We start from the raw sequence: 23236 nt of genomic DNA, 5'->3' as shown, positions 1-23236 counted from the left end.
TGATTGCATCACATGCCTTGATCTGACTGTATTTCATACATTGTTGCTTTGCATTCAACTGTGCTTCTCACATCACTGCTTTGTATACAACTGTACTTCACACATCACTGCTCTGCATGCAACTGTACTTTCAATACATCACTGATCTGTATTCAACTGTACTTTTGTCGCTTGATCTGATTACATCACATGCCACAGGACGGATCTCGCTCTTTCTAAGGCTACGGTGCGACGACAGCTCGGGATTGGTATGATGAGCTTCCTGCGAGGGTCCACGCGATCATTGATAGGACCGGCTTCAGTTTATTCTGCTCCAGCTTGACAGGGGTCACAGCAAGTGACCCTTTCCTAGGGGCTCTTGTGGAGAGGTGGTGGGACAGCACCAACTCTTTCCACTTCTCCTCGACGGGGGGGATGACGATGACTCCCTTTGACTTCACCATGATCACTGGCCTGGGTGCAGGGGGTGATCCGATTCCCCTTGATCCCGACATGGGAGAGTGGGTGGTCGCATGGGACACACTACTTAGGGGTGCGCCCACCGACACTCCGATCAAGTATGGTCAGGTATACTTGGTTTGAGGAGCATTACAGAGGGGATGATCCCGAGACTTTTGAGGAGTGTAGACACCCCATTTTTTACCGACCTTAAGACTCAGACGTCATCGATTGAGTGCTCGATGATCGCGCATGTTTGTGCTCGTTTCGAGTTTTCGGAGTTTTCGGCTAAGTGCCTTGCCTCCGGGCCTCTGAACTCTTTGTGTTTTGGTTTGGTTTATGGACCATGCCCTATTGATCTTGCCTAGAGGGAGAGAGAGGCCTGTAGGCTACTTTTCGTAGTCGTAGACTACTTTTCCCTCTTGTAGGCTAGTTTCTGGTTTTCGGAGCCTTCGGCCGAGCGCCTTGTCTCAGAACCTCTTAACTTTCTCCTCTTTGCCTGGTTTTTGAACCATGCCTTGTTGCCTTTGCCTAGAGGGAAACTGTCACGACCCCAAACCGCCCCTAGTAGGAGGGTGCCATGATGGCCAGTAATTCGAGATTACCAAGGCCTCTTACGAGGATTCACACACACGCAGGGTATAAATAAGGGGCTTACAAATGCGGAAGCACTAAGTTAAAATCCAAGAGGTCCATAAGAGCTGTGCATAGATCAAATGAAATGACATACATAATATGATTTTACAAATCGGTTGATTAATATACAAAATACATGTTACATCTTGATCAAAAGGCTTCTCAAGCCGACGTATGAAAAATACAAGTATTACAAGTCGAGAAGTATAATCTTCAAGATTGCCGACATAAAACTAGTCAAGCCGACATAACATGAATCCAAAACAAGCTTGCTAAACACATCTAGGCGTCGCCGCCGTCCTGCTCATCACCTACATATATATAGAGAGGGTGAGCTTGGATACTCGGTGAATGCTACTAGTAGTAAAGGTTTGCATGAATAATAGCCGAAGTCTTTCAAAACAAAACATATCAAACATTACAAATCAAGGGATGAACCACGTTCATCTAACAAATCTTTGAAGCCCCAAAGGATGCTTACTAGCATCAACATATTACAAAATGATGACATCCCGGACAAACCAACCCACGCGGTAAACCGTCAGTGGCAAAACATGGGAATAATCGACCCGGAATCGATTAGACAGACCCACCCGCACAAGGCCGTCAGTGGCAAGGGAGATATCTCGAACAAGAGTGCTACAAAAGTTTAGCGTCCTCTAGCACAAAGGACCTATGTTACAAAGGTTTAAAGTCCTCTAACACGAAAAGGACTTGTACTGCGAAAGTTTAGAGTCCTCTAGCACAAGGGACTTTCCAGGAATGTCATCCAAAACAAAGCTAATACTTGATACACAAGATAGGGATAATCATTCATGCTTGACCAAATACTTTTCAAAACAAGGCAAAGCAAAGCTTATTAAAACATTATAACATAGCTTTATGAAAAATACCACTCACTTAGTTCTTCGGGTGTAGGCTCAAGGCAAAGATCAAAGACCGACAATCACATGGAAAAATACTGCTGAAGGAACTTCAAGTAGACAAGAAGAGATGCATTCCCAAAACAAGCTTAACATGAATGCAATGATCTCGGCATCCTTTTCCAAAAACCAAGTCGAATCCAAACAAAACACTGTTTCCCATCTCGAAAAACAGGCTGGGCACTAACCAGGTCTTGGCCGAGGTCCCACACCTTCTCACCGAGGTGTGGTCCCGACAGCCACATTCAAAAGCGAAGTCGGGAAAATCTGTGTTTCCCTTTGAAGAACATGACGAACAGGAAGATGAAGAAGATGAAGAACATGCATGCTTAAATCATGGCTTGTTATTACAAAAATCTGAGATCTCTTGCTATGATTCGAAAACATGGACTTGGGTGCCATACTTGAGGATCTTAAGAAAACAAACACAAAAATATGGTTCTTGATACAAATTTTCGGATCAAAACAAGACTTTTCTTCAAGAACACATGAACACTATCTTCTCTTTCTAAAACCAACTTTACATCAACGCATGGCATCCAGAACAAGTTCGATTGTGCAATGCAGCTAGATGATCAACAAGAGCAACAAGAGTAGATTAAGATTCTAACCTCAAAACTCGAATCTAACGGTTCAAGCTCCAACAATCACGCTTAGAAGTCCACTTCCTCTCTCACTCAAAACTTCCCATTTTCTTCCTAGAGCCTCTCTCTCTAAAAGACAAGATTTGATACAAAATGACATGTTTTCATAACAGCTCACTGACTTAACCCTTTGCTGGGACACGTGGCATCGGCCGATTGGCTCTACTAAAAAAGGTGACTGACAGACAAGACAAGACTATGACAAAGTGTGTTCAACAAGCTTAGATGGTAAGAGCACTTCGACAGTAATGATCTTGGCTAAGGACAAAGCTTCGACAAAGAGGGCAACAATGACATCGGCTTGGAAGGATAACACCCGACTAAGCTGTGCCACACCTTGGCCTAGATGTGCCAGACCTCAGTCTAGGTCATACCAAATCCGGGAACAAAAATCACTTAGGTGCAAGGATAAACATCTCGGCCCAGATAATACACATCTTGGCCTTGGTGCTGCATACCTCGGCCTAGATAGTGACATCTCGGCCAATATGCTAGGGCGAAGATGGGGGTCAACCACAGTGGTTCCAAGATAGTTCTAATTGTAAAAAAAAAGGGTTCAAAGGTGACTAGGCTAAGGATGACCTCAGCAACACACCAGGCAAGAACAAAGTATGCAAGCAACACTCAAGCAAAGCAAGGCAAGATTTGCAAATGCAACATGACAAGACAGGATCATACATAAATGTTTGCAAGTATGACTAAGTTGAAGTGAGGGTTGTTATATCCTACCCCCCTTAAAGAAGTTTGGTCCCCAAACTTGGGTTACCTTGTTCCAAAAACAATTTTGGATGTCGGGCTTTCATTTCCTCTTCCATTTCCCAAGTAGCATCCTTACTGTAATGCTCCTTCCAGTCAACTTTCACCATTGGTATCGACTTACTTCTCAACTGTTTCACCTACCTATCGATAATCCGTATCGGTTTCTCATCGTAGCCTAAATCCTCATTAACCACAATCCCGAAATAGTCGATCACATGCAGTGGGTCCCGAATATACTTTCTCAACATCGACACATGAAACACATTATGGACTTGGCTCAATTCTGGTGGCAAAGCAAGCCTGTAGGCAGCAAGGTTAACCTTCTCAATAACTTCAAAAGGTCTGATGTAATGGGGTGCTAATTTACCCTTCTTCCCGAATCTTGTAACTCCTTTCATCGGCGAAATCTTTAGGAATACATGATCCCGACCTCAAATTCTAACTCCCTTGTTCTTTGGTCGGCGTAACTCTTCTGTCAACTCTGAGCGGTTTTGACACTTTGCTGAATGAGCTTAATCTTCTCGGTTGTCACTTGAATTAACTTGGGACCAAGCAGAGTCTTGTCTCCTACCTCGGTCCAACATATCGGCGACCTGCACTTCCTCCCGTACAATGCTTCATACGGCGCCATGCCAATGCTAGCTTAATAACTGTTGTTATAGGTAAATTCCAACAGTGGCAAATGTATTTCCCAACTTCCTTGGAAGTCCAATACACATAGTCTAAGCATATCTTCAAGCGTCTGAATTGTTCTCTCTGTTTGCCCATCAGTCTGGGGGTGAAAAGCTGTGCTAAACCTCAACTCGGCTCCAAAAGCTCTTTGCAGACTCTGCCAAAATCTGGAAACAAACTTCGGATCTCGGTCTGACACAATTGACATCAGCACTCCATGAAGTTTAACAATCTCATTCATATACAACAAAGCAAGTTGGTCGGCGTTGAAGGTGGTCTTAACAGGCAAGAAGTGTGCTGACTTAGTTAGTCTATCCATGATAACCCAAATCGAATTGATACCCTTTTGTGTCTTCGGCAAACCAATCACAAAGTCCATGGAGATGTGTTCCCACTTCCACTCAGGAATCGGCAAAGGTTGAAGAAGTCCTGCTGGCCTTTGATGTTCTACTTTCACTTGTTGACAATGCAAACACTGGACACGAACTCGGCTATTTCTGCTTTCATATTCGGCCACCAAAACGTCTGCTTCACATCCTGATACATCTTGGTGTTCCCTGGATGAACAGCAAATTTGGAGCCATGAGCTTCCTGCAAAATTTTTCTTTTCAACTCTGGGACGTCAGCCACACACAATCTTTCTTCAAACTTGAGCACTTGATTTTCAATGGTGTACCCTGATCTCGGCTTTGTGATGATCTCATCGGCTACCTTCTTGAAGAATTCATCCTCCATCTGTCTTGTTTTTACTTCCTCAACAATGGTCAGCTCTACTGAAATCATGGTTAGGCATGCCAAATTTCCAACCATCTTTCTGCTCAAACCGTCGGCTACGGTGTTAGCTTTACCTGGGTGATATTGAATTTGCATGTCGTAATCCTTCAACAACTTAAGCCATCTTCTCCGCCTCATATTCAATTCTTTCTGAGTGAACAAGTACTTCAAACTCTTATGATCTATAAAAACCTGACAAGAAGCTCCATACAAGTGGTGATGACAAATCTTCAAAGCGAACACTACGGCCGCTAGTTCTAAATCATGGGTAGGATAGTTCTTTTCATGCGGCTTCAACTGACGAGATGCATATGCTATGACCTTATCTCCTTGCATTAATACACAACCCAAACCCTTATGTGAAGCATCGCTATAAACATGAAACTCTTGATTGCCTGATGGCAGTACAAGAACTGGTGTTGTGACTAACCTCGTTTTTAACTCCTGGAAGGCTGATTTGCTATCCTCAGTCCATTCGTAAGCCGCTCCCTTCTTAGTCAGTTGTGTCAATGGAATTGCAATCCTTGAGAAATCCTTCACAAACTTCCTGTAATAACCTGCCAATCCCAGAAAACTACGAACCTCGAACACATTAGTCGACCTCGGCCAATTCACAACGGCTTCAATTTTACTAGCATTGACCAAAATACCCTCCTCATCAATCACATGGCCCAAAAATGAAATAGTGGAAAGCCAAAACTCACATTTGTTAAACTTAGCATACAATTTCCGATCTTTCAAAGTTTGTAAGGTAAGTCTCAAATGATCCTCATGCTCAGCTTTACTCTTAGAGTAGATCAATATATCATCAATGAAGACGACCACAAACTCATCTAGATATGGCTTAAAGACTCTGTTCATCAAATCCATAAATGCTGCAGGGGCATTGGTCACTCCAAAAGGCATTACTAAAAATTCGTAGTGGCCGTACCTCGTCCAAAAAGCGGTCTTCTCAACATCCTCGGCTTTAACCTTAAGTTGATGGTAACCTGACCTAAGGTCAATTTTAGAAAAGACTCGTGCTCCTTGCAACTGATCAAACAAATCATCTATCCTTGGCAATGGGTACTTATTCTTAATGGTTACCTTATTTAGTTCCCAGTAATCAATACAAAGACGGAGTGTACCATCCTTCTTCTTAACAAACAATACGGGTGCTCCCCAAGGTGAAGTGCTCGGTCTAACAAAACCCTTATCTAACAACTCTTGTAGTTGCAGTTTCAATTCCTTAAGCTCGGCGGGGGCCATTCTATAGGGTGTTCTAGAGATAGGTTGGGTTTCCGACATGACGTCAACAGTAAATTCTACCCCTCTATCAACTAGGTGACAAGGCAAATCATTAGGAAAGACGTCGGGGAATTCATTAACAACCGGAACATCGGCTAACTCAACACTTTCATTCAGATTACGTAGTACACTACACAAATAACCTTGACACCCTTTTTGGATCAACTTATAGGCTTTCATGGATGAGATTAAGTAAGGTGGGGATACTACTCTTTTACCCTGAAACGTAACCTCGGCTAGGTTTGGGGGTTTCAACGTGACACTTTTAGAAACACAATTTATGGATGCATGATTTGCCACTAACCAATCCATTTCCAATATAACATCAAAACGAGTTATGTCCAATGGAATCAAATCAACCAATAGCTCACCATTCTTAATCACGATAACACATGCTCTATAAATGGATGCAACAATCATAGTTCTCCCAGATGGAGTAGATACAAATAACACATAATCAAGGGGTTCTAGTTTCCCATTAATCTTATTGGAAAACTTAATAGATATGAATGAATGCGTAGAACCCGAATCAACCAATATATGTGCATCTTGAGAGCAAATTGGGAGTATACCTGACACCACTGTCTCAACATTCTGAGTGTCTCCTGGTACTAGTGCAAAAACTCTGCTCTGCCTCATTTGTCCTTTCTCGACGTTACCTTTTTGTACGGAACCCAAGGTATTCTCATCTTTCTTGCTATCATCAGTCTTTGCCTTAGGACAGTCTCTCACATAATGACCTATTTCACCACATTCATTGCAAGCTCCAGACGCCCGGCGACAGACCCTGAAATGCGGCTTTCCACAACTCGAATATGTTGCCTTGGTATCACTCTCCTGCCTTGGGTTGCTTGAACAGCCAACACTCGCTTTCTTCTTGGTACCAAACTGTGCTCGGCGATTGTCATTGCTCTGCCTCTTTCTCTGGCTCTCTCCTGAACTCTGGTATCTGTTCAAGTTAGCTTCGGCCAGAATGGCTTTGTCCAATACTCCGGCGTAAGTCAGCATGTTGAGCATGTTAACTCGGTCTTGTATCGGTCCACGAAGCCCACTCTCAAACTTTCTAGCCTTCATATATTCATCGTTGACTATGTGGGGTGCATACCTTCCCAACTCGGTAAAAGCACGATCGTATTCAGCCACTGTTCTGCTGCCTTGCATCAAAGTTTGGAATTCAGTAGTCTTGCGATCTCGAACACTTAGGGGAAAATGCTTGTTGTAAAACAACTCCAAAAATCGGGACCAGGTCAAGTCTGGATTGCCTTCACGAACCATCATCCACCATCTGCGAGCGTCGTCATCTAGCGTGAATGCTGCCAATGACACTTTCTGAGCGTCGGTGCTGGGGAAGATCTCGAACAGCTTTTCTATCTCCAAAACCCACGCTTCGGCCTTCATCGGCTCTATACCCCCTTGGAATCTCGGTGGCTTCATTTTCTTGAACTCTCTAATCAAAGCTATTGTGCCGTCCCTATATAAAGCCGGCTGTGGGAGCACTTGTGGTACTGGAGGAGGTGGAGGTGGAGGTGGAGGCGGAACTACATTTCAGCCGTTCGTCTGTTCGGCCTGAGTCGAAGTAGCACTAGCGTACTGCTGTCTTGTTTGTCTCAACTCGCGGGCCAAACCATCAACTAACCTTTCTAGTCTGTCTAACCTATCTGCGGACTAATCTCGGCCCACTGGAGGTCTACCTCTCCTCATGATGTTACGAGTATGCAAAGTGTGACTTTAAAAAAAAATGAGCAAATAAACACGTAGGCAAGTAACAATTAAGCATGCCGAGACGATGCACACCGTGTTCAAATAGGAAGCAATATGATGCAATCCTAACATCCTTCTAAGGGAAAACCTATGCTCTTTAGGACTCAAAGTGTGTGAATAACGTCTACTAAGGAACTTGTGCTTTGATACCATTTTGTCACGACCCCAAACCGCCCCTAGTAGGAGGGTGCCATGATGGCCAGTAATCCGAGATTACCAAGGCCTCTTACGAGGATTCACACACACGCAGGGTATAAATAAGGGGCTTACAAATGCGGAAGCAGTAAGTTAAAATCCAAGAGGTCCATAAGAGCTGTGCATAGATCAAATGAAATGACATACATAATATGATTTTACAAATCGATTCATTAATAAACAAAATACATGTTACATCATGATCAAAAGGCTTCTCAAGCCGATGTATGAAAAATACAAGTATTACAAGTCGAGAAGCATAATCTTCAAGATTGCCGACATAAAACTAGTCAAGCCGACATAACATGAATCCAAAACAAGCTTGCAAAACACATCTAGGCATCCCCGCCGTCCTGCTCATCACCTACATATATATAGAGAGGGTGAGCTTGGATACTCAGTGAATGGTACAAGTAATAAAGGTTTGCATGAATAATAGCCGAAGTCTTTCAAAACAAAACATATCAAACTTTACAAATCAAGGGAAGAACCACGTTCATCTAACAAATCTTCGAAGCCCCAAAGAATGCTTACTAGCATCAACATACTTCAAAATGATGACATCCCAGACAAACCAACCCACGTGGTAAACCGTCAGTGGCAAAACATGGGAATAATCGACCCAGAATCGATTAGACAGACCCACCCGCACAAGGCCGTCGGTGGCAAGGGAGATATCTCGAACAAGAGTGCTACAAAAGTTTAGAGTCCTCTAGCACAAAGGACCTATGTTACAAAGGCTTAAAGTCCTCTAACACGAAAAGGACTTGTACTGCGAAAGTTTAAAGTCCTCCAGCACAAGGGACTTTCCAGGAATGTCATCCAAAACAAAGCTAATCCTTGATACACAAGATAGGGATAATCATTCATGCTTGACCAAATACTATTCAAAACAAGGCAAAGCAAAGCTTATTAAAACATTATAACATAGCTTTATTAAAAATACCACTCACTTAGTTCTTCGGGTGTAGGCTCAAGGCAAAGATCAAAGACCGACAATCACATCGAAAAATACTGCTGAAGGAACTTCAAGTAGACAAGAAGAGATGCTCAAAGATGGATATGAGATGCATTCCCAAAACAAACTTAACATGAATGCAATGATCTCGGCATCCTTTTCCAAAAACCAAGTCAAATCCAAACAAAACACTGTTTCCCATCTCGGAAAATAGGCTGGGCACTAACCAGGTCTTGGCCGAGGTCCCACACCTTCTCGCCGAGGTGTGGTCCTGACGGCCACATTCAAAAGCGAAGTTGGGAAAATCTGGGTTTCCCTTTGAAGAACATGACAAACAGGAAGATGAAGAAGATGAAGAACATGCATGCTTAAATCATGGCTTGTTATTACAAAAATCTGAGATCTCATGCTATGAGTTCGAAAACATGGACCTGGGTGCCCATACTTGAGGATCTTAAGAAAACAAACACAAAAACATGGTTCTTGATACAAATTTTCGGATCAAAACAAGACTTTTCTTCAAGAACACATGAACACTACCTTCTCTTTCTAAAACCAACTTTACATCAACGCATGGCATGCAGAACAAGTTCGATTGTGCAATGCAGCTAGATGATCAACAAGAGCAACAAGAGTAGATTAAGATTTTAACCTCAAAACTCGAATCTAACGGTTCAAGCTCCAACAATCATGCTTGGAAGTCCACTCCCTCTCTCACTCAAAATTCCCCTTTTTTTCCTAGAGCCTCTCTCTCTAAAAGAGAAGATTTGATACAAAATGACATGTTTTCACAACAGCTCACTGACTTAACCCTCTGTTGGGACACGTGGCATCGGCCGATTGGCTCTACTCAAAAAGGTGACTGACAGACAAGACAAGATTATGACAAAGTGTGTTCAACAAGCTTAGATGGTAAGAGCACTCCGGCAGTAATGATATCGGCTAAGGACAAAGCTTTGGCAAAGAGGGCAACAATGACATCGGCTTGGAAGGATAACACCCAACTAAGCTGTGCCAGACCTTGGCCTAGATGTGCCAGACCTCGGTCTAGGTCATACTAAATCCGGGAACAAAAATCACTTAGGTGCAAGGATAAACATCTCGGCCCAGATAATACACATCTCGGCCTTGGTGCTGCATACCTCGGCCTAGATAGTGACATCTCGACCAATATGCTAGGGCGAAGATGGTGGTCAACCAAAGTGGTTCCAAGATAGTTCTAAGTGTAAAAAAAAGGGGTTCAAGGGTGACTAGGCTAAGGATGACCTCGGCAACACACCAGGCAAGAACAAAGTATGCAAGCAACACTCAAGCAAAGCAAGACAAGATTTGCAAATGCAACATGACAAGACAAGATCATACATAAATGTCTGCAAGTATGACTAAGTTGAAGTGAGGGTTGTTACAGAAACAGAGGCATGTAGACCACTTTTTATGGCTGTAGACCACCTTTCCCTATTGTAGACCACTTTTTGCGCCCGTAGACTAGTTTTCGGGGCTTCCGGCTGCGTGCCTTGTCTCGTGGACTTTTGTTTTATATCATTTTTGGTTTGGTTTTGAACCAAACCTTGTTTTCCCTTTCATGAAGGGTGGCACAGGGGTGTAGACCAGTTTCTCCCCCTGTAGACCACTTTTCTCCCTTGCCAGCCAGTTTTCTGGTCGGCCAGCTAGGGTGGGTGGTCTTTGGACCACCTAAAGTGATCGACAGCCATGCCACCACCTTCCTTTCTTTGTGTAGACCACCTCCCCCCCTTTGCCGACCAGTTGTTCTCCCTGCCGACTACCTTTTCTGGTCGGTCGACTAGCGGGAGTGGTTGGCCAACCACCTCAACTAGTCAGCACCTTTCCTACATTTTCTGCAGATGTTGTGGATGCCAGCTGGTGAGCACATATTGCATCCTCCATACACGTGTATGGAGGGATTGTACCAAGCTTCTAGCTTGTTCAACAAGCTTGAAGCTTGGATTTCTATATAAGGGAGCCTCCTCCCTCTTGTCTCAGGTTCAAAATTTTGCATTAGGGTTATACATATATCGCTATCTCTATATTGCTCTATTTGCTCCATATTTGTGCTTAAAAGTGTAGTTTCTTCGCACTTTTGCACACAAACACCTAGTGAAACACCACACTCTTGTTGTTGAGGTACCTGAGGGTCTTGTTTGGACTCAAGAGTTAGTTTTTAGCTCAGAAAAGTTGCTGAAGTTGTTGCCTTGTTCTTGTTCTTCAAGGGTGAGTCACTAGTCCCCTTTTAAGCTTTGTGTTCATTGCTTATTTGGCCCTATTTGCATGCTTATTTTGGCTTAACTTTAAACTACAAAAAGTATCATTTTCAAGTGTTTAAGATGTTGCTTTTAGACCTCTTTGGTGTTGGGGGTGTTTCACCCCCTTGTATGCCTTATTTTGCTAGGCTTTTGGAGCCATCCCTTGAGGCTTTTGTTTTAGCCTTTGCATGAACTTTCTACCACTGAAACTCAGAGGAATTTTAGTGGTGGAAAGTGTGTTTTGAGGCCCCAAATGGGAGGGGGTTGTCCCCCCTCCTCTCCTCTTATTTGCTTGTGTTGATGGCTCATCAAAGTAGCATATCTTTCTAGCATGTTTTGGCTCCATCTTAGCATGTTTTAGGCACTATTCTAACATGTTATAGCTCTGTTTTGGGTTGGGTTGGTTTGGTTATCTCTTGCATGCTCCTTGCACTTGTAGTGCAATTCCACTCACTAGCCTAACATTCATCATGCTTTGGACCATCATTCTAGCATGTTTTTGGCTCCACTCCAGCAAGCTCATACTCATGTTTTTCCATGCTTAAGCACTATTTTAAGTGTTTTTGGTCATGCATGCCTTGCTTTGTATAGCCATAGTTCAATCTTGCTCACTAGCTTTGTGTTTTAAGTCCACTAGCATGCATTGCTTGGGCTATTTGCATAATCTAGCATCATTTGATACATGATTTCAGAGCATGTTTCATTGTCATACACTAACATGTGTCACTCTTTCAATGCTTTTGGAAGGTTGTGCTTTATGCCTTAAATATGAGCCAATGTGTATGCCATCTTGCCTAAGCTTTTGGGTTGCCATCTCAGTGTGTTTTTGGTCTTGTTTTGCCATGATACAACCCTGATTTTTGTTGGTGAAGTCATCTCATGCTTGGTTTTGGTATGTGTAGTGTAATCCTCCTTATTGGCCTTGCATGCGTCATGCTTTAGCCTTCCAATCTAGCATGTGTTAGCTCTTCCATGCATGTTTCTAGCATTGTTTTGACATGCTCTAGGACTGTTTTGGGTTGTCTTGGCCATATGGTTCATGTATTGCATAGCTATAGTGCAAGTGCCTATGCTAGTTTCAAGCTTTGAGCCTCCTAGCATGCTTCATTTGTGACATGTGCATGATTTGGCATCATTTAACATGATATTTCAGAGCATATAGTATTGTCATGTTCTCACTTCTTTCACTCTTTGAGTGCTTTTAAGGGTCATGCCTTTGTGCCTCACTTATGGCCTAACTTGTATGCATGCATGCCTAGGCTTTTGAGCTCCCATCTCAGTATGTTTTGGTCTTTATTTTGACCTATTTGAGCTCTATCCATTGTTGGTTCAATCATTTGTGCCATGTATTGCATGCCTCCTGTGTTATCCCCTTTAGTAGCCTTGTGCCTTAGGCCCTCTTGCATGCTATACTTGTGTTGTTTGAGTGATTTGGCATCATTTCACACATGATTTCAGTGCATATAGTGTAGCTACACTCTCACATTTGTCACTTCTTCATCGTGTTTGAGAGTTGTGCTCTTATGCCTAGTTGATGAGCCATTACATGAGCATGCATGTCTTGCCCTTTTGTGCCTAAGTTTTGATGTGTTGGCCACTGTTTTGGCATGCATGAAGTCAGTTAGGGGCTGGTTTGAACCATTGAGCATTGCATTACATAGCCCTTGTGTTGTATCCTTCACTTTCTTTAATGTTTAAGGACCTTAGCTTGACATGCTCATGTTGTTGTTGCATTGCATGGTGTTTGGAATGTTGTTGCATTGCATTGTGTTTGGATTGGCCATTAATCCAAACACGAGAAATGAAGGACGTTTCGTACTTGAAGTGATGAAACGTGCCTCATTTCTCGATCACCGACCCTCTTGATCATGCATGATAGAGGTTAAGGCCCTTATATGTTATTTGTGCATTCATTGACATTGAATTATGCAAACTTGGCTTCTCGGCCATCGTGCATTGCGATGCTCGGATGGTGGCCCGAGAGTCGAGTACCGCACTCCCTTGAGCTTAAGAAATGATAGGGAGGGTGGTCGTGCACACATACCTTGCAAATACACTGCTGTGTCCCTTCTTGTTCTCTATTGCAGCAAATTGGAGCTTGGCAGAGCTTTCTGGTCAGCAGACCAGTAAAAGTGGCTGGCCGACCACTTTTTCTGGTCTACAGCATGTGTAAGTGGTCTACAGGTGGTCTACAACACCATTAAGTGGTCGGCAGCCTTCCTAGACGTCTCCATGATAAAGTAGAAGCTATCTAGAGGTTTGTGCAGTGTTCTGAAATACAATGCAAACAGAGGCAAGTTGGGGCATAGTAATGGATTTCCGAATGAGGCGACCAAACGTGCATGCACTTCTCGCCCCGAGGCTCCTTTTAACTGCTTTGCTTAGCCAGTTAACTATTTGGTTCTGTACTTAAGTAGTTAATGCACTTAGCTAGTCATTTGTGTTTGTAATTAGTTAACTTGTTAGTTTATTAGCTTTGTATTGTAATAATTAGTTTAATTAGCTTAGATTAGCTAGTTAACTTATTATTCGGACCCTCCGTCGAGAGGGCGCAATTTTGTAATAAGCGTGCGTGTGTGTGATGCATGTCTGCCAACCCCATTTCTTTCTCCCTTTTACTTATCAGCTTTCAATGGTTAGTTTAGGACATATTTCAATTAGCATCCTTATGCTTGCATGCGTGCATCATTCATTTGTTTTGCATGCACCGGGCTCGGTGCATCATACAAACTGTATTGTATTTCAATTCCTATTTGAATACATGTTATCTAGTTACATTCACATGACATCTTAGAATAGCCGAGCCTATCTTAGTTGCATTTTGCATGTGCTACATTAGACATTCTTGACATAGCTAGGATCATGCATTGATTACTAACTAGCTTTTGTTTTGGCTTGGAGTACTAGGTGAGTGTTTACGCTTTAGCATCCGTACATGTGTGTAAGTGATTGCCATGATAGCATGCTTGCCATGAGGCTATTTGCTTAAGTGCTTAACTATTTGAATGCCTGTGGGTGAAGGTTTGATTGTCTGGATTGGAACAACTCAATGATTGTGAGTTTTAAGCCCACTTGAAGTGGCAAAATCATGTTTTTCTGAGCCCACTTGAGGGTGGCAAATCCGCGTCTTAGCCTACTTGCGAGTAGCATCTTCAAACCATTTTCGAAAAACAAACCTGATTTTTTTGTTCCAATCCGCGTGATTGAGTCTATGCTTGTATGTTGTGCGCATCACATAGTAAGCTAGCTAATAAATCAGAATAAGAACACATGTGTTTTCAAAAACAACATATCATGTTAGTAGAAGCTGATCTTTGATTGGATGAGTGGGGGTGCTCATTTCAAGACCTTCCCCCCTCGTACCCAAGTTCCCGAGCCGAGACAACTTTGGTGATGACGGACACGTGGCCTTAGGCACGAGTCAGGGTTTCCTAAATTTCTCAAAAATAAAATATTTAGGTGGCGATTCTGTAATCTGGCAAAGCATTCCATGTTTGGCACTTCTTGATTAAAATCAATTTTTCAAAATGATTTTCCGGATTTGGACTCTTTGGTGATTTATCAGTCTTGCATTGCACTTTATGAGATTAGATTCAGAACCGTGACAGGAGTCCGAACTGTAGTAGCTAGAACTACAATTCGCGTCCTCTCTGAAAGGGGGCCACGCGGAGCGGAGTTTGGGTAGTCTACAAGGAGGTGGAGCAACACGCTAGGGGTTTCCTCCTATTCCTTTTTGGTACCACCTTGTTTTTGAACAGGTGGAATATCGTGGGTTTATATTCCCTGGGTGCACTGGTGGTACTCCCGCGGGTCCAATTCTATGATTGGGGCGCAGCCGACCTTACCACCTTATATAGGTACATGAGCTCAACCTCTTGAATGTGCGGGACCCTGATCGGCGACTACTAGCAAGCTTGGGAGGTACGCAGCTTAGTTCCCCCTTTTCATTGTTTGCTTAGCATTTTCTACTTTACACTTGTTCAACACTTGTACTTTCTACATTCTCTGTATCTGCTCTTGCACTTTATGCTTTCTGCTTTGCATTTCCTGTACACCATACATGCTGCACACTGTATACCATACACTGCACACACAAAGCCTAATCTCTGCTCTGGACTTGCACTTCTTATGCATTGCACTGCGTTCTGTTTTTCGCATTTTCCATATTTTGTTCATACGCTGTATTGATCACATTTTCCTTGCAACTGTGGGTGTACACATACTTCCCGACACTTGCTCCTGAGCCTGTAGAGGAGACACCAGTGACAGTCCCATACTCTAATGTATATGATGGCCAGCTCGTTGTAGGCCCGAGAGAGCTTCATGTTCTTCCAGCAGTACATTGACACTGTCATGGCACACGAGGTAATTCTGCAACGAAGTTATTTCAATGGATGCACCCACATTAGTTAACTGACAACAACTAATTATCTTGTTCATTCTCTTTTCCTCAGATCACGTGGCAGCCGTGGGATGCGATACCGTCAGGGCTCCGAGATCAGTACAACGCTGCCAGGACTGTCTCCCGCTACCACATCCTCTTCGAGGGTCCGATCTGTCGCACTTGGTTCTTGAGTGAGCGCTTCGTACGCCTGACCTTGGGATTGCCTGCTCCATTTGTACCAATGGCACCCCCATCATTGATGAAGGAGACACACAGGTTGTCTGTCGAGTAGGTGATTCAGTTCATGGTAGGACTGGAGATGGATTATTTCTGTGCTGAGGGCAACTACGCGACCTTTATTTAGACTCACTTGATGCCACCTTTGTCCAGTGTTCGGGGAGGAGGGGGAGTGAGGGCTCCAACTGTGAGGGGGAGAGGCAGGAGAGGCCGAGCGTCTAGAGCTCATGGCAAGAGAGATCCTGAGGTGGGGCAGGAGATGGGATGGCAAGAGCTGCCTACCTCATTGATTTATCAGAGTCGTTCTGAGGAGACTTATTAGATCCCCATTGCGCCTGCATCAGCTGGGCGTGCACCTGCCAGGATTCGAGGCCCGACTTCGGTATGTACTAAACTCCACAATTTGCATATTTACTTCATTTCAATTGTGCTTCATCGAATACTAATCTTTTCAACGCACTCGCAGGCGTCCATAGAGTACACAGGGCAGGCCATTGATCTAGTGGCCTCTCTGACAGAGATGATAGAGATGAGTCTGGATCTGCTCAGCCTCTATAGGATCCCAGTGAGTTCTTTCAAACAGCACTTCATGCCACAAAGTCTTTTCTTGACACACTAGCATTTGCACAGTTCCACACTGCACTGATCTGATACTTTGCACTAAAACACTGCATTGATACATTGTTTCCACACACTGCTCATGGCATACATACACTGCATTCACTGTTCACAGCATGTTATCCTTTGCATCTGATATATTCCATCACTAATGCCTTCCTGGTAAACTGCTTTTCTCAGATCCCCTTCCTGATGCCAATCCCATTAGATGCGCCAGCAGGAGCAGAGGCGGTTCCTTCAGTACCTCCTCCACTAGCAGAGAGGAGAGGGAGGCAGACTCCGACACACAGTCAAGGTAGGGCTAGGGGCACTCGTAGCGAGAGTGGCCCTTCAGAACTCGTGGCGGGTGATGATGAGGATGAGACGAGCGGGGAGGCTGAGGTAGTGGGTGCGCAGTCTGAGTCATCTGAGGGTGGAGATGATGATGCTGGCTCAGATTCTGCTGGCAAAGAGGCTGCAGAGGCTGAGGAGGGTTCTGGTTTAGCTTCAGATCCAACTTCAGACAGCGGTGCCGATGGTGATGGTGCTGCAGAGTTTGTTCCGCCGAGGAAGAAGACGAACAAGGCCTCTAAGTCCCAAAGCTAGTTGGCATCGATGTAGACGCTTTTTCTTTATTTCTCTTTTTGCTAGCAGTATTGACACATTGTACAGCCTTAGGCAGTTTATTTTCTTTAAAACTTGTGCTATTTTGTAAAAAGAATCCAGGATGGAATGAAAGCAGCTTTTTTTGTTGAAAAAGTGTAGCATTTTATATTCTAAGCATCGCATAACATCGGACAGCATGAAAATGATATTGATCTTTGTTTGAAAATTGTGCATGCATTTGTCTGAATCAGGTAGTGAACTGACTAACAACTGAAATAAACAAAACAACTTAATAAGCAACAACAAGACCTCATCAAGTTTACAACTCGATAGGCAAATTACAACAACTCAATAAATGGGAAGACGATGATTAAAACTTGATAAACAAAACGAAGACTAATACATCTTAAATAAAACACAACAGAGTCCAACAGGACAAAAACAAGACCTTAAAAGGCTCAAATAACAGGACTCCACTGCAACAAACAACTGGATCTTCACCGAGGAGGTCAGGGAGTCTGAAGGAGAGGCTGCCGGCCATTGAAGTTTTTGTTGCTCAAAACCATTACCGAGTGAATGGGAAATTGAAGCCAAATTATACTCCATGAAAATAGAGTTTTGGTGGAAAATCCTTGAAGTTTTGAATAAGGCTTGTCCCACATTGATTTGGTGGGAAGTTTTGAATGGGTTTATAAGGCATGGGTTTGGTACTTGGGGTGTGCCCCAATGGGTACCCAAGTGTTTTAGAGGGAGAGGTTATAGGCAAAATGGGCTAGACCCATTAGACCCAAAAATCACCACGCGCGCCGCCGCCGTCTGGTCGGGCGGGCTTGGCCGCGGGTGCATGGTTGGGCTTGTTCGGCCCAATACTAATCTTTTTGGGCCAAAAACATTTGAATTTAATTTTTTTTTGGTAAAATAAAATCCAAAATTTAAATTAAACCAGAAATAAACTGGTTCGGTTTTACTGTACATCCAAATAGGGCACTTCCCGTTTTTTATCTGTTTAAATTATGAAACCAATAGATTCAAATCTGTTTGAATTCAAAACCAACAGGTTTCATACCTGTTCATTTCAAAACCTGCAGCCACCATTACATCTATAAATAGGATAACCCTCATTTGATGTTTTACATTTGAAATTTCGTATTTCACCTCTGCAAATTCTATTCTTCATTTTGTTGCATTTTATTTTTGTGAGAAAGAGTATAAACACTTAGTGTGTTCGTTAGGCAAACAATTTGTAGTGCTGCTATTGTTTGTAGTAGATCATTTTATCCTGGGAGATAGACGTGCGTATTCTGAAAGCACCAAGGAGAGGACGAATCTGTCTTAAGGACACAGTGTCAAACGCTGGACTTGATCAGATAATTATTCAAAGAAATTAATCAAGTAAGTTGTTTAATTTATTATTCTGTTTTATTTGTTTATTTAATCAGATTTTAAATTTGTTTTTGTAACAAAATAAAATTTGTTTTTATTTATTTATTTTTATTTTGAGTTTGATTTTTGTAATCAAACAAATTCTCTCATTTCTTTTATTTCTTTATATTCTGGTTGTTGTTTAGTACACAACAGAATTTAATTTATTTAAATAAAGTGAAGATTGTCCAACAATCTTAAGATAGATTATTTTTGGTGTCTTCATTGTATTTAATTTTCTGTGTTTTCAAAATAATATTCTAGTTGGAAAAACAAATAGTGGTTTATGCTATTTGACAGATAGTAGTAATATACTGTCTCTTTTCTTTAATAACTAGTAGTAATATACTGGTGTCATTAACAATTGCAGAATATTATTTGGTGTTACAGAAAATTATTTTGGTATTTTATTTTTCTAGTTTTAGTAACAAGGAAAATAAAATTATTTTGTGTTATCATTTATTTTCTGGTTTTAGCAACTAGAAAATTAATTTGTGTTTTAATTTTTTCTGATTTTTGTAATCAGAGATTATGGCTACTACAACTGAAACTGCATCTAGTAGTGGTACTCCAATTGTTACACAAACACCGGTCCCTATCCGTACCAATAAATCATGGAGAAGAACGGGAAAAATTTAACGGTACTGAGTTTAAGAGATGGCAGCCGAAGATGTTGTTCTATCTTACAACTCTTAATTTGGCCCGGTTTCTCCATGAAGAGGCTCTAGCACTTAGAGAGGGTGAAAGTGATCGGCAAGTTATTGCCGCTGTAGATGCTTGAAAACGTTCAGATTTCCTGTGCATAAACTACATCCTCAATGGCCTTGACAACATGTTGTATAATGTATACAGTCCTTTGAAAACAGCAAAAGAATTGTGGGATTCTTTGGAGAAGAAATACAAGACAGAGGATGCCGGCATGAAGAAATTTGTCGTCGGTAAATTTCTGGACTTTGTTATGGTAGACTCCCAAACAGTAATTTCTCAAGTTCAAAGTTTTCAATTAATTTTGCATGATATTCATTCAGAAGGTATGTCTCTTAGCGAGTCTTTCCAAGTTGCTGCTTTAGTGGAAAAGTTACCACTGGCTTGGAAAGATTTCAAAAATTATATAAAACATAAACGCAAAGAGATGACCATATATGAACTTATTGTAAGACTGAGAATTGAGGAAGATAACCGAAAGACTGAAAAGGGGAATGGGAAAAATCCCATTGAGCCCAAGGCTAATGTGGTTGAACAAGTTCATAAACCACATAACAAAAAGAGGAAGTTTACTGGAGATGGTCCTAAACAAGGTGATAGCAACAAGAAGTTCAAAGGAAAATGCTATAACTGTGGTAAGACTGGACACCGAGCTTCTGACTGCCGCCGCCCTAAGAAGGATCATGGAAGTACAAGTAAGAAGACCACCAATCAGGCCAATGTAACAGAATTGGATTGCATCTCTGACGGAGTAAATGATATCAACCTCTCTGCTGTGGTGTCTGAGGCTAACTTGGTTGGAAATCCCAAAGAGTGGTGGGTTGACACTGGAGCAACTCGTCACATATGTGCGGACAAGAAGATGTTCACTACCTACAATGAGGCTGCAAATGGTGAACAACTTTTCATGAGAAATTCTTCTACTTCTACTGTGGCTGGACAAGGGAAAGTAATCTTGAAGATGACATCAGGAAAAGAACTGACCTTCAACAACGTACTGCATGTACCTGACATCCGGAAGAATTTAGTTTCTGGTTCTTTGTTAAGTAAAAATGGTTTTAGGCATGTTTTTTAGTCTGATAAATTTGTATTAACAAAGAGTGGTATGTATGTTGGTAAGGGATACATGAGTGATGGTCTCTTTAAGTTGAATGTAATAACACATCTTTTGCTTATATTCTTGAGTCCAATTTATGGCATGGTAGATTAGGTCATGTAAATTATGATGCTTTGCGTAGATTAATTGGTTTGGATTATATACCTAAGTTTGAAATTAATCCTAATCATAAATGTGAAGTTTGTGTAGAAGCGAAACTAACTAAGGCTTCATTTAAATCGGTTGAAAGGAAAACCGAACCTCTAGAATTAATTCATACTGATGTGTGTGATCTAAAATTTGGTCAAACTAGAGGAGGCAAAAAGTATTTCATAACATTTATCGATGATTGCACAAGATATTGTTATGTTTATTTACTAGGAAAGATGAAGCCTTAGAAATGTTTAAACTCTACAAAACAGAAGTTGAAAATCAACTTGGTAAAACCATTAAAATGGTTAGAAGTGATAGGGGTGGTGAATATGATGCACCTTTAAATGAATTTTGTGCACAACATGGCATTATTCACCAAACTACAGCACACTATTCTCCTCAGCAAAATGGAATTGCTAAAAGGAAGAATAGAACCCTAAAAGAAATGATGAATGCCATGTTACTAAGTTCAGGCTTACCACAGAACTTGTGGGGGGAAGCAATATTGTCTGCTAATTATGTTCTTAACAGAATACCCCACAAGAAAACCAACATCATTCCTTATGAATTGTAGAAAGGTCGACCGCCTTCCTACAAGTGTGGGGGTGTTTGGCAAAAGTTGAAGTTCTTATTCCTAAAAAGATTAAGATTGGACCAAAAACCGTAGATTGTGTGTTTATTGGTTATGCTCAGAATAGTAGTGCATATCAGTTTCTGACTTATAAATCAGAAATACCTGATATAAATGTGAATACTATTATAGAGTCAAGGAATGCTGTGTTTTTTGAACATGTCTTTCCTTACAAGAAAGGACAGGAATTAAGTTCACAAAAAAGAACTTATGATTGTACACAAAGTCAAGAGACTAATGACAATCAAACACAAGAGACTAGTAATGGTCTCAACCAATAGGATTTAACTGATGATGAACCAAGACGAAGTAAAAGAGCGAGAACATCAAAATCCTTTGGTCCAGATTTTCTGACATACTTGTTAGAAAATGAACCTCAAAGCTTTAAGGCAGCAATGACAGGTCCTGAAGCACCTTTGTGGAAAGAGGCTGTTAATAATGAAATTGAATCTATTATGCAAAATCATACTTGGAAATTGGTGGATCTTCCACCAGGTTCTAAACCTCTTGGATATAAATGGATATTCAAGAGAAAAATAAAAGCAGATGGTTCAATAGACAAGTATAAAGCATTGTTAAAGGTTACAGGCAAAAGGAAAGTCTGGACTATTTTGACACATATTCCGCTGTGAGAAGAATAACATCCATTCGCATGCTTATTGCTATAGCAACGTTGTTTAATTTAGAAATACATCAAATGGATGTTAAGACAGCTTTCTTAAACAGTGATCTAAATGAAGAGATCTATATGGAGCAACCCGAAGGGTTTGTAGTATCAGGGCAAGAAAAGAAAGTTTGTCGGCTTGTAAAATCCCTTTATGGATTAAAACAAACACCTAAGCAATGGCATGAAAAATTTGATCATGCAATGCTTACTAATGGGTTTAAGATAAACGAATGTGACAAATGCATCTATGTTAAAAACACTGACCAAGGATATGTCATAGTTTGTCTTTATGTGGATGACATGCTTATCATTGGAAGCAGTCAAAACATGATCAAATCAACTAAGCAAATGCTTAACAAAAGATTTGATATGAAAGATATGGGGGTCGCAAATGTTATATTAGGAATGAAAATTACTAAAACATCTGACGGATATGCATTATCTCAATCTCATTATATTGAGAAAATTCTTGATAAGTTTATTAATGATGATTTGAATTTAGCTAGAACACTTGTAGACATTAGTCTTTATTTATTGAAAAATAAAAGTGATGCAGTGTCTCAGTTAAAATACTCCCAAATCATTGGAAGCCTAATGTACCTAATGAATTGTACTCGTCCTGATATAGCTTATGCTATCAGTAAATTGAGTAGGTACACTAGTAACCCCGGAGAAGACGATTGGAAAGCGATCATTCGGGTTCTTAGATATCTAAGATTCACCCGTGATCATGGTTTGAACTTCACTCGATATCTAGCAATACTTGAAGGTTATTGTGATGCAAATTGGATATCGGATACTAAAGATTCAAAATCCACAAGTGGATATGTCTTTAATCTGGGAGGCACTGCTGTTTCTTGGAAATCCACGAAACAAACTTGCATCGCACGATCCACAATGGAATCCGAGTTCATTGCTTTAGACAAAGCAGGAGAAGAAGCAGAATGGCTTCGTCACTTCTTAGAAGACATTCCAATGTGGCCAAAACCTGTGCCACCTATTTGCATTCATTGTGATAGTCAATCTGCAATAGGCAGGGCACATAATCATATGTATAACGGTAAGTCACGACATATTCGTCGTCGACATAATACCGTAAGGCAATTGTTATCAAATGGAATAATCTCAATAGATTATATAAAATCTAAAGAGAATATTGCGGATCCATTAACAAAAGGTTTGACAAAAGAGCTAGTGTATAGTTCATCGAAGGGAATGGGATTAATGCCTATTACATAAGAGTCGTCATAATGGTAACCCTACTTATATAACTGGAGATCCCAAGAACTAAGTTCAAAGGGACAACTAAGTTATGTACGGCTCACCAGAAAATCACCAAGGGATTAAAATTCCCTACCCATTCCTTTGGTCAGAGTGATATCTGCAACATATGTTGTATGCAGGGGTATAAGGATAAGCTTTGCTTTTAA

General features: G+C 41.5%; 1 protein-coding gene across 1 annotated transcript in view; it reads left to right on the top strand.

Annotated features, from left to right (window-relative positions):
• The first annotated feature begins 420 nt into the window (after window positions 1-420).
• LOC145805390 (uncharacterized) overlaps window positions 421-23236 on the top strand; it is an 83647-nt gene continuing 60831 nt past the window's right edge. The window contains exons 1-5 of the mRNA XM_082900513.1: window positions 421-567; window positions 15617-15673; window positions 15763-15828; window positions 16396-16494; window positions 16728-17111. Coding sequence (XP_082756639.1) covers window positions 421-567; window positions 15617-15673; window positions 15763-15828; window positions 16396-16494; window positions 16728-17111 — 753 coding nt within the window. The remainder of the gene's footprint in view (window positions 568-15616; window positions 15674-15762; window positions 15829-16395; window positions 16495-16727; window positions 17112-23236) is intronic.

Source organism: Camellia sinensis, chromosome 13 (genome assembly GCF_055761805.1).
Source record: "Camellia sinensis isolate YWXY chromosome 13, ASM5576180v1, whole genome shotgun sequence".
Classification (NCBI taxonomy): Eukaryota; Viridiplantae; Streptophyta; class Magnoliopsida; order Ericales; family Theaceae; genus Camellia; species Camellia sinensis.
Note: the sequence above shows the minus strand (reverse complement) of the source record. Positions and strands in the feature narration are given on the sequence as shown.